This window comes from Oncorhynchus kisutch, linkage group LG2, assembly GCF_002021735.2.
Source record: "Oncorhynchus kisutch isolate 150728-3 linkage group LG2, Okis_V2, whole genome shotgun sequence".
NCBI classification, from domain to species: domain Eukaryota; kingdom Metazoa; phylum Chordata; class Actinopteri; order Salmoniformes; family Salmonidae; genus Oncorhynchus; species Oncorhynchus kisutch.
The window spans coordinates 18,832,334-18,850,598 of NC_034175.2; the positions used below are offsets into that span (position 1 = coordinate 18,832,334).

At 43.9% G+C, this 18,265-nt stretch overlaps 1 protein-coding gene across 1 annotated transcript; it reads left to right on the forward strand.

Annotated features, from left to right (window-relative positions):
* The first annotated feature begins 3,271 nt into the window (after positions 1-3,271).
* On the forward strand, positions 3,272-7,220 carry LOC109901953 (transmembrane protein 176B). Its single transcript, XM_020497980.2, is given in 7 exon segments — positions 3,272-4,979; positions 5,208-5,272; positions 5,274-5,316; positions 5,612-5,668; positions 5,853-6,062; positions 6,363-6,485; positions 6,797-7,220. Coding segments are annotated over 7 exon segments (738 nt in total). The 5' UTR covers positions 3,272-4,805; the 3' UTR covers positions 6,863-7,220.
* The last annotated feature ends 11,045 nt before the right edge of the window (positions 7,221-18,265 follow it).

The following is an 18,265-nucleotide window of genomic DNA, read 5'->3' on the forward strand; positions in this document are numbered from 1 at the left end:
AACAGGACGTTTCGGTAGGCTTCAATTTTATAAATGCCAACAGATAATTTGTTCATTGGACATAGTGGGATCTTTTTGTGTCGGTAAAATTAATTACGCGAGAAATGGCGGCGCATGGAAAACGCCTTTATGCGCAAATATTGATTGGATATAATAATTGTCATATAAAAGTACATTTGGATGTGGCGTGCGAGCAGTGGGTCATGAGTTAAAAAGTTTGGGATCCCCTGTAGATAATCATTGTAGGCCTACCATCTTAACCAGGGGTGTCAAACTCATTCCATGAAGGGCAGTGTCTGCAGGCATTCGTTTTTTTCTTTCAATAAAGACCTAAACAACCAGGTGAGGGGAGTTTCATACTAACTACTAACCTTAATTAGTCAATGGAGTACATGGGTGGAGCGAAAGTCTGGTGTGAATCCGCTTTCGGTGGAATGAGTTTGACACGTGTACTAAACATTTTCCAAATACATTCTAAATACATTTTCCAAAACTATAGAATGTTCAGTTGTTTGAAGCTGGTGTAGCCTACAAAACCGAAAGTAAAAGACGCAAAAACTAACCTTAAAACCGGGAGCCATAGCCCACATAAAACAAGTCTACCGCTTCTTAGTATGAAAATAATGCACTCACTACTGTAAATCGATAAAATATGTAAAACATCTTAGACTTACTTTCAATGAGAATGACAGTAGCAAGTTACCTATTGCAGCTTTAAGCGAAAAAGTTCATTTTGTGTACACTACATCCTCACGCGTGGACTTTTATCCGCAACAAGTTTGTTTGTTGGGAAAATAATTTTTCTTTATGTGGATTTTAGAATATTCGCATGACGGTCTGTATCCAACTGGCTGGAAACCCACCGACGTGGGAAAATGTTGGCTGGAAACCAAGCTAATGACATTCTTAACGAGGCTCGTCTCACATTTGTGACTGTAGATCAAGGCTGAGAATGTACCATTTGATTTAAAAAAAAGTGTGATTAACCTTTGTCAAAGACGAAAAACACTAGGTTAACACTATTAGACCAGACCACCAGCACTTGTGTGAAACTCCTTAGGCTGGAGCTGTATGTGATTATCCCGGTCTTTAGCCAGGTGAAAAGTTTATTTCAGTCTTGGTAGAGGAAAGCCATCTAGAAAAGTTAGGCTATATAGAAAATCAGGAGTATGATTTTTGGATTTGCATTATATTATTCATCTTTTTTTGGCAGGTTGTTGCATGTTTTCCTCCTTTAACGTGATCATGAGGACCACTGAGAAAGGTCTGTTGTGCCACCTCTACAGTACATGTTACTGATTTTTGTGTAAGTATGGCTACAGGTATTTAAAACAAGTCCCCATTAATTCCAGAACAGATATTACAGCGGTGATCTGTTTGTTATTCGATGCAAATGCAGTACGCCACAAGATGTTTTTGTGCTGGTCAAAGGCAGTCAGGTCTGGAGTGAACCAAGGGCTATATCTGTTCCTGGTTCTGTATTTTTTTTAATGGGCCTTGCTTATTTAAGATGATGAGGAAAGCACTTTTAAAGAATAACCAGGCATCCTCTACTGACTGAATGAGGTCAATATCCTTCCAGGATACCCGGGTCAGGTTGATTAAAAAGGCCTGTGTTTTAGGGACCGTTTGACAGTGATGAGGGGTGGTCATTTGACCGCAGACCCATTACAGATGCAGGCAATGAGGCAGTGATCGCTGAGATCCTGGTTGAAGACAGCAGAGGTGTATTTAGAGGGGAGGTTTGTCAGGATGATATCTATAAGGGTGCCCGTGTTTACAGATTCGGGGTTGTACCTGGTAGGTTCATTGATAATTTGTGTGAGAGTGAGGGAATCTAGCTTAGGTTGTAGGATGGCCGGGGTGTTAAGCATGTCCCAGTTTAGGTCACCTAACAGTATGAGATCTGAAGATAGATTGGGGGCAATCAATTCACATATGATGTCCAGGGCACAGCTGGGTGCAGAAGGTGGTCTATAACAAGCAGCAACAGTGAGAGACTTGTTTCTGGAAAGATGGATTTTTAGATTGTTTTGGCACAGACCTGGATAATATGACAGAACTCTGCAGGCTATCTCTGCCTTTGGCAGTTCCATCTTGTTGGAAAATGTTATAGTTAGGGATGGAAATTTCAGGATTTTTGGTGGTCTTCCTAAGCCAGGATTCAGACACGGCTAGAACATCCGGGTTGGCAGAGTGCTAAAGCCGTGAGTAAAACAAACTTAGAGAGGAGGCTTCTAATGTTAACATGCATGAAACCAAGGCTTTTACAGTTACAGAAATCAACAAATGAGAGTGCCTGGGGAATGGGAGTGGAGCTAGGCGCTGCAGGGTCTGGATGAACCTCTACGTCAACAGAGGAGGAGTAGGATAAGGGTACGGCTAAAGGCTATAAGGACTGGTCGTCTAGTGCGTTTGGAACAGAGAGTAAAATGAACAGGTTTCTGGGTGTGGAAGGGACCAGTGGGAGGTTAGGCGAGCTGGAGACACGGCAATCCAGACAGCTAGCAGGCTGGGAATAGCAGAAGGGCTTTAAGGGGGAATGTTGAGGAGCTGGTTGGAAAAATGATAAAGATGTATGGGTGAAGTCTGACCTGCCAACTATGGCTGAGGCAAGAGGAAAGATGATATTTGTACAGAAATCCAGCTTTAAGCTGGGCATTCCTCTCTTGGAAACAGACAGCCAGGGTTCTTCAGTTAGGAAATCCTTCAGTCAGGAAATCCTCGGATGGGGCCACAGTGTCTCCTGACCCCTCCTGTCTCAGCCTCCAGTATTTATGCTGCAGTAGTTTATGTGTCGGGGGGCTGGGGTCAGTTTGTTATATCTGGAGTACTTCTCCTGTCCTATTCGGTGTCCTGTGTGAATCTAAGTGTGCGTTCTCTAATTCTCTCCTTCTCTCTTTCTTTCTCTCTCTCGGAGGACCTGAGCCCTAGGACCATGCCCCAGGACTACCTGACTCCTTGCTGTCCCCAGTCCACCTGGCCATGCTGCTGCTCCAGTTTCAACTTCCACCTGACTGTGCTGCTGCTCTAGTTTCAACTGTTCTGCCTTATTATTATTCGACCATGCTGGTCATTTATGAACATTTGAACATCCTGGCCATGTTCTGTTATAATCTCCACCCGGCACAGCCAGAAGAGGACTGGCCACCCCACATAGCCTGGTTCCTCTCTAGGTTTCTTCCTAGGTATTGGCCTTTCTAGGGCGTTTTTCCTAGCCACCGTGCTTCTACACCTGCATTGCTTGCTGTTTGGGGTTTTAGGCTGGGTTTCTGTACAGCACTTTGAGATATCAGCTGATGTACGAAGGGCTATATAAATAAATTTGATTTGATTTGATTTGAATGACGGGAATTCATTGTATGTTTATTATTCATTGAGGGAAGGGTTAACCTCTCAGTTCCTCTAAACTGAGGAGGTACTGTTAGGAACTAGTTGAGACTGGTTGAGCCCTCCCTATCAGCTACTTCCCTGTAAGGAAACCAAACTGTGCATCAAGCAGACTGGTCTACCACTGATCACATAGGACTTATAGAGGTGTCCATCTCAATTGCCAGGAATGGAGGAGCTCACTTTCTCTAAAAATATGCATTTGTTGTTGAATAATACATTTTGAGTGAATTTAAATGGGTGTGTAGTTTCATGCTCTCAAAAAGAAATGTAATCAAATGTAATTACAAAATAGTAAATAAATAGATTATATTGAACAGTTCATACTGCAAATTGAAGCTCAACAGTTATAAAATCTATGCAGACATTTGTCATGGTTTACATTCTCTCGTGAGTCAGCGGGAGGGATCTGAGTGTTTCAGAACACCCAATGGTTGAGTTCGTTTTGCATGGCCGGATGCGCCTGGTAGGCAGAGTATACTCATTTTAGACCATTCCATTGATCCTTAAGTGAAATCTCCAACCATCCGGGGCCCCGGGACATGCAAAATGAACTCCACCACTGACAGACGCATATGTAACTCCTGGATAGTAGTTTATTTTACAGTACTGTTTAAGCTGTTTTACTGGGACATTATATGGTATGGGTACTTTCTGCTGCTAACTAAAAAGAATTCAACACTATTTGTACGTACGTGTAGGCTACTTGGTACAAAATGGGTGGAGCACTTTCTAATGCAAAATGGCTGCCATTGATGGCATCGCCCAGTTGGGTGCTATACATTGCATGTGAGTTTCCCCCACATATCTAAGTAAACAATCGGTAGCCTAAATTCTTTACCGTAAAGTGCTGCAGAAATTTGAGCTGTACTGAATTGATTGAATTCATAAGTTATTTGAGCAACATGGTCATACAATTGCTGTTTCAAGTAATTTCCCAGAAGAGGGGGTTTTATGATGTGCACTTCCTGCTCAGGCATAGCAGAGGCTCTACACCCACTCATCACCACACTTTATGACATGCCCTATCATCTTTCAATGAGGCAAAAGATTACCGCAATGAAGGAAAGCAAAGCAACAAAATAATGTGTAGATTAACTTTAATGTTGTCTACATGGGATGGAACCTGTTTGCCACTATGACCCAATTAACACTGTAGCAGTAACAACAAGAGTGCCCTTATTTAGGGCAGATTCAGAGCTGTACAATGCCAGAAATTCTCTAACAAAATGAATAGTTAGTCCTTTAAAAAAAGGTGTGTCCTACAGATGCAACACAGACATTATCAGATGTTATTGGAATGAATGTGCACCTTTTAACATGATTACTTATACGGCATACACACTTATTTTAACATTATGATTATTGTTCTGCCTTCCTGTTGATTTAGAGCTGTGTAACCAAGAGTGGCCAGCATGTCAGTGACCGTGACCAATGGCAAAAGGGTGGCTGTATTTACCGTGAACACTAAAGAAGGAAGCAGTTGGCCCCTGCTGTGTCAAATACTTGGGACCCTGTGCTACAGCCCAGCAAGCTCTGTGTCCCAGGGACCTTGGAGGCTCCAAGCAAATTCCCAGTCAGCTCTGGGGGTGGGTGAACTAAAATACACACACACACACACACACACACACACACACACACACACACACACACACACACACACACACACACACACACACACACACACACACACACACACACACACACACACACACACACACACACACACCACAACATACATGCTATCACCACTCGGTCACAATTGTCATCAGAAGTGAGAGGGAGTTATCTAAAATGATTCTTTTTTTCTTTCACAGACTATACAGATCATGGTGGGAGTACTCAACATTGACTTGGGAGCGATCCTTGTTAGCACTGATTATTACACTGGCAGGGTATAGGGTTCCTTATTGGCTTGGTGGTGTGGTAAGCTTACTTTATTTTGTTATCGTTTACCATGTTATCATGTTTAGTATGAAACTACATGATTTTACTTGGAGTTATAACCACAGTAAACAAACCAGGAAACATATAAGTAACTTTATTTATTTTTCAATTTTGGCCTGCCTACTTAAGGAGTTATTTTTTTAAGAAAATGAAGGGTTGAAGTCAAATGTCTGTGTATTTTCTTGTGAGTTTTTTGTTATTTTTGTCAGGACAAATAATGTGTTGATTGTGTAGGTTGTGCGCATTTGATTTCGATATTTCGGTGCCTTCTTAGTTTATAGCAGTTGGCATCATGTTTATATTGGCTGAGAAGTTCCCCAGTCCCTGCTTGGTGAGTTGTTCATTGACCTTAATTATTTCCTGTCAATCCTTAGCCTCATTTCCTTCCTCCATTGAACAATCATTCAATCTGATCCAGTTGAATTATAATCATCAACTGAATTTTTGAGACAACTAGTACTCAGTGGTTTACTCAATTGAGTCAAACTGGTTTTATATTCCCTATTGTGTTTTAGGTGGGCATCAATATGTTGACGAACCTGTCAGGTGCTTCTCTGGCCATTGCTGGAATTGTGCTGGCAAACTGCCATTTCTGGTGGAGTTGCAATGATGACGACTACATCTGGCGAGATGACTACTATGGCAGCCAGGTGAGACAACTACCAAGTCATCCGCAGAGGGATAGACTCTTGGCGAAATGCAAAGATGCCAAGCAGGTTTCACGGGTGAGTGCTTTTGAATGAAGTTTTTAATGATATCCATCATGTGAGGAAGGTGTCCCTTCTCTGTTCTAAGTAAAATATATTAACATTTGATTACATGGATCAAACTGCTTAATTTAGTAATGAATATGTGTGTTCTTAAACAGAGATGGTGGGTTCCATGTTTTAAAGCACATTCTAATAGCTGGTATGCCAGTCTGTTTCTGTATTTTCCAGTGTTCACCAACACCGCTATTTAGGTAAACATTCCGGTCAACTGTCAATATGTTCAAATCCTCCTCCATGTGTCTGTTCTACCATTAGATGTTGACGAATGCCTTGGACATCGTGCTCATCGTCCCTGCAGTCCTTCAGCTTTGTGTCACCATCAGCTCTGCGGTGTTGGGTCTCAAGGCTTTGTACAAGGATGGAAAGGAGGGAAAAGAGGTATGAACAGAGAACCCTTGAACAGAGCGAATACAACGGCCATACAAATGGAAGTAGAATACGGATTTGTAGACACACACACACACACACACACACACACACACACACACACACACACACACACACACACACACACACACACACACACACACACACACACACACACACACACATACACACACACACACACACACACACACACACACACACACACACACACACACACACACACACACACACACACACACACACACGGTAGTGTTTGTTGTGTCCTCCCAAGTAATGTGTAACTTTGCTCTGATATGTTGCAGAACATCCAGGACCTGGAGCAGCATAAGCCTCTGCTGGAGGAGGTCATCACTAACCCTGCAGCTTAAAGAGCACAGATCTGATATACTTTATTGTCCACGAGGGTAAATTTTGTCGTGGACGATTTAGTGGTGCTGCTTCCACATGAAATCCATAGAATCAAATGTGTTCGACATCAATGGAACATCATCATCATACACGCCCCCACACATTTTTTGTTTCATACATACAGTATGTAGTACATATAGTTAACATACTTAATTTACTGTGACTTGACACTGGTTGTATGTCTTCATGCAGTTTGAGTCATGTTTTTTGTATTTGTCATTTTTACAAAACTGAAAGGACAGCTAAAGGGGAATATATCAAGTTAATTACTGAATTGATTGTTATATTATTTCTTTTTTGTATTTTGATATTTTCTTACTGTATTACCCCCCCCCCCCCCCCCCCAAAAAAAACATACAAATAATATGTATTAACTAACTGTCTTAGCTCAACAGTTTCAAAACCGTTTTCCTTAACATTGCCATCAGGTGGCAGTCATTCCCATACAAACATACAACATTGGTTGCTCATAGGTTATCTTGGAGGCAAATACGGGTAACGAAAACGGCAACATAAAGTGTCTTCAGGTCTAAGCCCATAAGGTCGCAATATCTACTAAGTTAAGATATGGAATTGTTTTCAGATTGTCATAAAATTGCTAAGTTTGCCATTTGAATACCCCTGTAGGTATATACATTTTTTATATATATATATATATATATATATATATGCATATATTTGATGAAACATTGAATTTGGCCTTTACTGCTATAACCCATAGAAACAAATTGATTAACACATTTGTATATGGCAAAACAGACAGTCCAAAATTAATTGTAAGGAATAAGGTTTTGAAGTGTCTGTCCTATACACTGGCGTTACGCAGTTTCTCTGGACCCCCGCAAGGTTGGAGTGGTGCCCCCACTCACAAAGTTTAGACTACCAACCACTGTCCATGGTGCTGAAATTAGGACATATCTATGCGGCTGCCTATAGGATCGATGATAGGCTTTCTGTGGTGACAAGGCATGTAGCCAATAGCTTTGCTTTAGCAAACAGATACATGTTTATTGGTAGGCCTATTTGGTCGTCATTTTCTCATGTTAAGCTTAACATTTCACGAAGCTGTACACAGTTCCGCAAGTCTGCCATCATTAAAATGATGTCTGGTGGCAATAATATAATCACTGGTTCAGTAATTAAAGTTGGAAATTTAAACATTGCAGATTATAAAATGTATTTTCGATACAACAGAATACTAATCTGCAACCAATTTATAAAAAATAGAAAAACACCACTGTCTTGTATAGCCTACCTGAGCCTGCATGCCCATGATCAGTCCTCGTGCTCTGGCTAATAGCATACACAAATGAGCTGCAATCAAAGTCAATTAGATGAAATCCAACTTGAGAGGCTCCTCTGGTCTTCAAAATTCTTCCTGAGATGTTGTGCATTATACTGTATGTCCATTGCGCTGCACACAATTGAAACGTAGTCTTGAATGATGCATGTATCACAATTCCAGTGGGTCAGAAGTTTACATGCACTAAGTTGACTGTGCCTTTAAACAGCTTGGAAAATTCCAGAAAATTATGTCATGGCTTTAGAAGCTTCTGATAGGCTATTTGACATCATTTGAATCAATTGGATGTGTACCTGTGGATGTATTTCAAGGCCTACCTTCAAACAAAGTGCCTCTTTGCTTGACATCATGGGAAAATCAAAATAAATCAGCCAAGACCTCAGAAAAAAATGTAAGACCTCCATCTCCATGTCTGTTTAACCATTGGGAGCAATTTCCAAACGCCTGAAGGTACCACGTTTATCTGTACAAACAATAGTACACAAGTATAAACACCATGGGATGAACGTACTTTGGTGTGAAAAGTGCAAATCAATTCCAGAACAACAGCAAAGGACCCTGCGAAGATGCTGGAGGAAACAGGCACAAAAGCATCTATATCCACAGTAAAACGAGTCCTATATCGACATAACCTGAAAGGCTGTTCAGCGAAAAAGAAGTCACTGCTCCAAAACCGCCATAAAAAAAGCCAGACTACAGTTTGCAACTGCACATGGGGACAAAGATTGTACTTTTTGGAGAAATGTCCTCTGGTCTGTTGGCCATAATGACCATCGTTGTAACGGCTTTCTTGTGGTGAAGGAGAGTCGGACCAAAATGCAGCGTGTAGATTGCGATCCATGTTTAATGAACAAACGTATCACGAATCTAAATACAAACACTACAAAAACGTAACGAAAACCGAAACAGCCTAATACTGGTGCACATACACACAGAACAAGGACATCAAGACACTAAGGACAATCACCCACAAAACCCAACACAAAACAGGCTACCTAAATATGGTTCCCAATCAGAGACAATGACTAACACCTGCCTCTGATTGAGAACCATATCAGGCCAAACATAGAAATAGACAAACCAGACACACAACATAGAATGCCCACCCAGCTCACGTCCTGACCAACACTAAAACAAGGAAAACACATACGAACGATGGTCAGACAGTGACAGAACCGCCCCCCCCCCCCCCCCCCCCCCCCCCCCCCCCCCAAGGTGCGGACTCCGAATGCACAACCTAAACCTATAGGGGAGGGTCTGGGTGGGCATCTGTTTCGCGGTAGCGGCTCTGGCGCTGGACGTGGACCCCACTCCATAATTGTCTTAGTCCACCTCCTTAGCATCCCTTGAGTGGCGACCCTCGCCGCTAACCTCGGCCTAGGAAACCTAACAACGGGCCCCACTGGACTGAGGGGCAGCTCCGGACTGAGGTAGCTCAGGACTGAGGGGTAGCTCGGGACTGAGCGGTAGCTCGGGAGTGAGAGGAAGCTCAGGCAGGTTGATGGATCTACCAGATCCTGGCTGGCTGGCAGATCCTGGCTGACTGGCGGATCCTGGCTGACTGGCGGATCCTGGCCGACTGGCGGATCCTGGCCGACTGGCATATCCTGGCCGACTGGCATATCCTGGCCGACTGGCAGATCCCGGATGACTGGCGGATCTGGAAGAGTCTGGTTGACTAGCGGATCTGGAAGAGTCTGGTTGACTGGCAGATCTGGAAGAGTCTGGCAGATCTGGAAGAGTCTGGTTGACTGGCAGATCTGGAAGAGTCTGGTTGACTGGCAGATCTGGAAGAGTCTGGTTGACTGGCAGATCTGGAAGAGTCTGGTTGACTGGCAGATCTGGAAGAGTCTGGTTGACTGGCAGATCTGGAAGATCTGGCTGCTCCATGCTGACTGGCGGCTCTGGCTGCTCCACGCTGACTGGCGGCTCTGGCTGCTCCATGTAGGCTGACAGCTCTGGCGGCTCAGTGCAGACTGGCAGCTCCTTGCAGACTGGCAGCTCCTTACAGACTGGCAGCTCCTTGCAGACTGACAGCTCCTTGCAGACTGACAGCTCCGTGCAGACTGACAGCTCCGTGCAGATTGGCAGCTCCTTGCAGACTGGCAGCTCCTTGCAGACTGGCAGCTCTGGCTGCTTCATGCAGACTGACATCTCTGGCTGCTCCATGCAGACTAACAGCTCTGGCTGCTCCATGCAGACTGACAGCTCTGGCTGCTCCATGCAGACTGACAGCTCTGGCTGCTCCATGCAGACTGACATCTATGGCTGCTCCATGTAGACTGGCATCTCTGGCTGCTCCATGCAGACCGACAGCTCTGGCTGCTCCATGCAGGCTGGCAGCTCTGGCTGCGCTGAACAGGCAGGAGACTCCAGCAGCGCTGTAGAGGAGGAAGGCTCTGGCTGCGCTGAACAGGCAGGAGACTCCAGCAGCGCAGGAGAGGAGAAAGGCTCCGGCAGCGCTGGAGAGGCGGGGCGCACTGTAGGCCTGATGCGTGGTGCTGGTACTGGTGGTACTGGACCGAGGACACGCACAGGAAGCCTGGTGCGGGGAGCTGCTACCGGAGGGCTGGGGTGTGGAGGTGGTACTGGATAGACCGGACCGTGCAGGCGCACTGGAGCTCTTGAGCACCGAGCCTGCCCAACCTTACCTGGCTCGATGCCCACTCTAGCCCGGCCGATACGAGGAGCTGGAATATACCGCACCGGGCTATGCACCCGCACTGGGGACACCGTGCGCACCACTGCATAACACGGTGCCTGCAAGGTCTCTCTAGCCCCCCGGTAAGCACAGGGAGTTTGCGCAGGTCTCCTACCTGGCGTAGCCCTACTCCCTGTGAGAATCCTGGCCGACTGGCATATCCTGGCCGACTGGCAGATCCCGGCTGACTGGCGGATCTGGAAGAGTCTGGTTGACTAGCGGATCTGGAAGAGTCTGGTTGACTGGCAGATCTGGAAGAGTCTGGCAGATCTGGAAGAGTCTGGTTGACTGGCAGATCTGGAAGAGTCTGGTTGACTGGCAGATCTGGAAGAGTCTGGTTGACTGGCAGATCTGGAAGAGTCTGGTTGACTGGCAGATCTGGAAGAGTCTGGTTGACTGGCAGATCTGGAAGATCTGGCTGCTCCATGCTGACTGGCGGCTCTGGCTGCTCCACGCCGACTGGCGGCTCTGGCTGCTCCATGTAGGCTGACAGCTCTGGCAGCTTTTTACAGACTGGCAGCTCTGGCGGCTCCGTGCAGACTGGCAGCTCCTTGCAGACTGGCAGCTCCTTACAGACTGGCAGCTCCTTGCAGACTGACAGCTCCTTGCAGACTGACAGCTCCGTGCAGACTGACAGCTCTGTGCAGATTGGCAGCTCCTTGCAGACTAGCTGCTCCTTGCATACTGGCAGCTCTGGCTGCTTCATGCAGACTGACATCTCTGGCTGCTCCATGCAGACTAACAGCTCTGGCTGCTCCATGCAGACTGACATCTCTGGCTGCTCCATGCAGACTGACATCTCTGGCTGCTCCATGTAGACTGGCAGCTCTGGCTGCTCCATGCAGACCGACAGCTCTGGCTGCTCCATGCAGGCTGGCAGCTCTGGCTGCGCTGAACAGGCAGGAGACTCCAGCAGCGCTGTAGAGGAGGAAGGCTCTGGCTGCGCTGAACAGGCAGGAGACTCCAGCAGCGCAGGAGAGGAGAAAGGCTCCGACAGCGCTGGAGAGGCGGGGCGCACTGTAGGCCTGATGCGTGGTGCTGGTACTGGTGGTACTGGACCGAGGACACACACAGGAAGCCTGGTGCGGGGAGCTGCTACCGGAGGGCTGGGGTGTGGAGGTGGTACTGGATAGACCGGACCGTGCAGGCGCACTGGAGCTCTTGAGCACCGAGCCTGCCCAACCTTACCTGGCTCGATGCCCACTCTAGCCCGGCCGATACGAGGAGCTGGAATATACCGCACCGGGCTATGCACCCGCACTGGGGACACCGTGCGCACCACTGCATAACACGGTGCCTGCCCGGTCTCTCTAGCCCCCCGGTAAGCACAGGGAGTTTGCGCAGGTCTCCTACCTGGCGTAGCCCTACTCCCTGTGAGCCCCCCCCCCCAATAAATATTTGGGGCTGACTCTCGGGCTTCCTTGCCAACCGTGTTCCCTCATATCGCCGGCTCCTCTCTCCGGCTGCCTCTGCTCTCCTAAGTGCCTCCACCTGTTCCCATGGAAGGCGATCCCTTCCCGCCAGGATCTCCTCCCATGTGTAGCAACCCTTGCCATCCAATATATCGTCCCATGTCCATTCCTCATTGCGCCGCTGTTGCTGCCTTCGTTGCTTCTCCTGCGGCTCCTGCCTGTTGACACGCTGCTTGGTCCTTTTGTGGTGGGTGATTCTGTAACGGCTTTCTTGTGGTGAAGGAGAGTCGGACCAAAATGCAGCGTGTAGATTGCGATCCATGTTTAATGAACAAACGTAACACGAATCTAAATACAAACACTACAAAAACAATAAACGTAATGAAAAACGAAACAGCCTAATACTGGTGCACATACACACAGAACAAGGACATCAAGACACTAAGGACAATCACCCACAAAACCCAACACAAAACAGGTTACCTAAATATGGTTCCCAATCAGAGACAATGACTAACACCTGCCTCTGATTGAGAACCATATCAGGCCAAACATAGAAATAGACAAACCAGACACACAACATAGAATGCCCACCTAGCTCACGTCCTGACCAACACTAAAACAAGGAAAACACATACGAACGATGGTCAGACCGTGACAATCGTTATGTTTGGAGGAAAAAGGGGGATGCTTGCAAGCCGAAGAACACCATCCCAACCGTGAAGCCCTGGGGTGGCAGCATCATGTTGTGGGGGTGCTTTTCTGCAGGAGGGAATGGTTTACTTCACAAAATTGATGGCATCATGAGGGAGAATTTTTTTTTGTGGATATATTGAAGCAACATCTCAAGACATTAGTCAGGAAGTTAAAGCTTGGTCGCAAATGGGTCTACCAAATGAACAATGACCCTAAGCACACTTCCAAAGTTGTGCCAAAATGGCTTAAGGACAACAAAGTCAAGGTATTAGAGTGGCCATCACAAAGCCCTGACCTCAATCCCATAGAAAATATGTGGGCAGAACTGAAAAAGCGTGCGCGAGCAAGGAGGCCTACAAACCTGACTCGGTTACACCATCTCTGTCAGGAGGATTGGGCGAAAATTCACCCAACTTATTGTGGGAAGCTTGTGGAAGACTACCCAAAACGTTTGACCCAAGTTAAACAATTTAAAGTCAATGTTACCAAATACTAATTGAGTGTATGTAAACTTCTGACCCACTGGGAACGTGATGAAAGAAATAAAAGCTGAAATAAATCATTCTCTCTACTATTTTTCTGACATTTCACATTCTTAAAATAAAGTAGTGATCCTAACTGACCTAAAACAGGGATTTTTTACTCAGATTAAATGTCAGGAATTGTTAAAAACTTAATTTAAATGTATTTGGCTAAGGTGTATGTAAACCTCCGACTTTAACTGTATATTGTCAATAAAAATATATAATGTGCCATTTGCTTAATATAATGAATTTTAAATTATTTCTACTTTTACTTTTTATACTTAAGTACATTTTAGCAATTCCATTTACTTTTGATACCTACGTATATTTAAAACCAAATAATTTTACTCAAGTAGTATTTTACTGGGTATTTCATGTGAAATATCATCACGTGAAGTGTTCCAAAATCACATGGTTCAACATGATTTCACAAGTGAAATAAAATGTTACATGTGCAAATCATAACACTCAAACTCTGAAGATCTTCAATCCTTTTCAACTCAGGTGTGCAAAGTTAAATCACATTTTAAGTTTGATGACAACAACAGTTGCAAGCCTGAAAATGTATGGACCTTGTGCAGAAAACATGCTGCACTTCATTTTGCCCCCAACAATCTTACTACCTTAAAGAAGCATTGGCAGAAAAAGAGAGCAAAAAAAAGGAAAAAAAGACCCCAATCAATGAATGAAGGATTGGAGGAAAATTACTCTATATTCTGCAAGCATGTTGTAATGTTCAAAGGATAGACTGTAACTTAGGTAAACTTACATTTAAATCAGTTCCCTTTGAAGCTTCTCAGAGGGATTATCTGTATTCCTCCTTACATAAATAGACTGTCAGGTTCCTCATAATGAAAATTAAATATATTCTCTGCAAAGGGTTTAAACTTGGCTGTACTTAGTCTCATAACCTTGTGATACATCTCAGAAAGCCTTAACTTCCTAGTTTCTCTATGCAGTACCTCTGTGAGGGCCTTGTGATGCTGCCAGTGAATTTCTGGAGCCCACCATCTGATAACCATTCAGTTATTTCCAAGGAGACAGGATTAAACAAGAGACAGGGTGACGTTAAGGTGATAAGTGCCAGCACAATGTATCCCTGCATGGCGTACACATCTTTTCGTTGCCTCGTGATGTTTTTCTGCGTTCCTGAGGTCACCTGATGGGCCGGCTCAATTATGGACTGTGTGGACAAATCATATTCATGGAAGAGTAATTTTGGTCTGATTGAAAGCATCTCTCAGCCTATTCACCAGTCTAGCATGGTCAGCCCCCTCTTGAGTATAGACAAAGTCTAGCCTGAGAGTGGAGCCATCCCATGAATGCAGAGGCCACTTTGTGTTAGGTCAGGGATGGGCAACTCCAGACCTCAGGGGCCTGATCGGTGTCAGACTTTTGACCCAGCTAACACACCTGACTCCAATAATCAGCTAATCATGATATTCAGTTTAGAATGCAATTAGTTTAATCAGTTGTGTTTGCTAGGGACGGGGGAAAAATTCATCACTCTGGCCCCCGAGGACTGGAGTTGCCAATCCCATTGTTACTTAAAGAATTTAAACCAAAAATAAATGCAGATGTCCGCAGAATATTGCGTCACAATTAAATTCAGATTGTTCAAAAAGTTGTTGAAGAAGCGATGACCATGGTGTCACAATATGGACACTGAAATCAAAAGGCAGGCATTAAGTCAGTCTAATCAACACTGTTCTTGATTTCAGATGGTTTATGACAAGAAGAAATGAACAATGAGTCTAGAGGTAGACACAAAACGGTCTCTAGACTGCTAGGACAAAAAGTAAAGTCTGATCAATAGAGAATAGTCAAAATTACTTAACAGGTAAAAGAGAAATTAACCAGGATTCAGAGGGGAAAGAGATGGGCCTTCAACAGAACCCTGAGGTGCTCCAGAATCTCCATCATGATATTACATTAAGCAAATAATGATCATTCTGCACAATTCCCCCCATTTAGACAGGCCCACTGGCTTAAGGTGGACCAGCCCATTTGGCATTTACCCAAACTGTCAGGTTCTGACACATACCTAACTAATAATTTCATGACCTAATGTCTTAATATGTGTTCATTATTAGCCTGTCTGCAAGTCTGTCTCTGATTTGGCCAATATCTTGCCAAAAATGTAAATGATGCAGTGAAGCATTGCTGAATTCTAGAGACTATTTGTACCCGTGCTTAATCATTGAAATGTTTTACTGAAAATAAACTTCACAGCAAGGTTATTATAGTTTTGTGATTTTCTATGAGTTTTAAAAAATATATTAGAAATTCAGTTTCAGTTAGTTTTCAGACTTGGATTTATTAGTTTTTTATTTAGTTTGAGTTTAATAAAATAATTTATATTTGTTATTTATTATTTATTTTCAGTTTTAGTGTTAGGGACAGAAAATAACCTTATGTGTGGGAGGTTAGGAGCCATTCATGTGTTGTAGGCCTGTAGTTTGTATTTTCTGGGGATGTCAGTTCTTCCCACTGGGGATCAATAATACATAAGGTCAAGGCATAGGTTTGATTATGTGTAAATTATGAATCAATCTTAATATGACATGGATTTAAAATGATAATCGTCGTTTCTCCACTCAGATTCAAACATTTCTGTTGCGCAGTTCAAAGCTATTGCTAGCTCTGGTTGATGTTGGTCATGGGTATTCTCTTGCCTGTTCTGTAACAGCTTGATAGCCTTGACTATGTTTGCCACGTGATCTTCTCTTCTCGTATGTCCTATGCGTCCATTTGCAAAGCAATCAACCCATTTACTCTAGCAACGACAGGAGTTTTACATTTGGGATCAAGTGATTGGTTGAATTTTCTGAAGGCTGGTTCATCGCACAGTCTCCTGGACTTGCCAGACTGGATGAATAAATTAACCAGTGCTGCCTCTTTTTTTTTTACTCAATTAAATTAGGTTGCCATATTTCTGCCCTTTTCATGCAAACCGCTAAAGTTGGTTGTCCTAGGCAATGCTGTTGACGTGCATCTACTAATAACTGGTGGCTGTCTCACCTTGTCTTTATCCTGAAATTGTTTGTATGATTCTTTGTGGGCGCTGTTCAGGTGAACTTTGAGGTTGGTTGGGTTTTCCAATTAATCTCTGTTCCACACATGCTGCTGACACTACAATACATTTTATTTTGTCTTTTCCTGCAATGAACTCAAAACAATCTCATACAAGGCTTTACCTTTTGCTGCCACCATTGTTCAGGCTCACAGTCAGCGATCGCCCTAGGATTTCTTCCCTGTTAGCTACTGATAGCTAGTGATAGTGATGCACAAGCTAGGCCTATTTGAAACATCGCCATATACTGGCAGCATTTATCAGCCAGATTCAGAAGCTTGAAAACCCCATCAGAAAAAAACTTGAAGACCCCATTTGAGAAGGAAAACAATTACAGCTAAACATAATTGATGATGGTTTGTACTTTATTTTTTATTTGTCTTGCAGTTAAAGATAAGTTTAACTAAAGTTTAAGTTTTTCAAATGTTTTTCTTAATTATTTTATTTCAGTTTACTACATTGTTTTTCCAATTGTTGTTTTTATTTTAGTTTCAGTTTTCGTTTACTTTAACAACCTTGCTTCACAGGTTTTTCAAATATTAAACATAGAAAGTAAAACATATTTGATGTGAGTTGGTTATTGCACTATAGATATAGTAGTTTATGTAACATAACAGTTTATGATACATTCGTTTCATAGTTATGCTAGGAAGATGTGAACTATCTAGCTGGTGTGCTAGTAGTAGCCACTGTGCAATAACTTCACATCCCCTGAGACCTGAAGTGGTGTTGCTTCCAGTCTACCACAACCGTGGGTTGAGTGTACAAAACATTAGGAACACCTTCCTAATATTGAGTTGCACCCCATTTTCCCCTCAGAACAGCCTCAATTCATCGCAGCATGGACTACAAGGTGTCAAAAGCGTTCCACAAGGATGCTGGCCCATGTTGACTCCAATGCTTCCCACAGTTGTGTCAAGTTGGCTGGATGTCCTTTGGGTGGTGAACCATGCTTGATACACATGGATAACTGACATGCGTGAAAACCCCAGCAGCGTTGCAGTTCTTGACACACTCAAACCGGTGCGCCTGGCACCTACTACCATACCCTGTTAAAAGGGACTTAAATATTTTGTCTTGCCCATTCACCCACTGAATGGCACACAAACAATCCATGTCTCAATTGTCTCAACGCTTACAAATCGTTCTTTAACCTGTCTTCTCCCCTTCGTCTACACTGACAGAAGTGGAATTAACAGGTGACATCAATAAGGGATCATAGCTTTCCCCTGGAGACACCTGGTCAGTCTATGTTATGGAAAGAGGTTGTGTTCCTAATGTTTTATACAGTCACTGTAGATTTGAGAGTACAAATTGTAGTGTGAGCTTGGGCAAACAGAAAAAAACTCCAATACAGTTTCCTAAATATATAGTCTAATTTTCATGTAGATCACATCATTTGTATCAACAAAACAGAAACATTTCTATCAGTTTATTCATCGTGAGAATAGTTTTGACCCTGCTCTTTCCAAAGAGGGGATGTGCAAGTTCTGTGCCTAAGATATTAAAGCCACATGGCTTACAGAGCACGTTAGGTGTTTTCAAACTACAATGGCATGGCCACAGCTTCTGTCCCTCAGATAGCTCTACCCTGTGACTCTGATTGTTTTGCTGAGGCCATTGAATATATATATATCACATTGAGTACAATTCA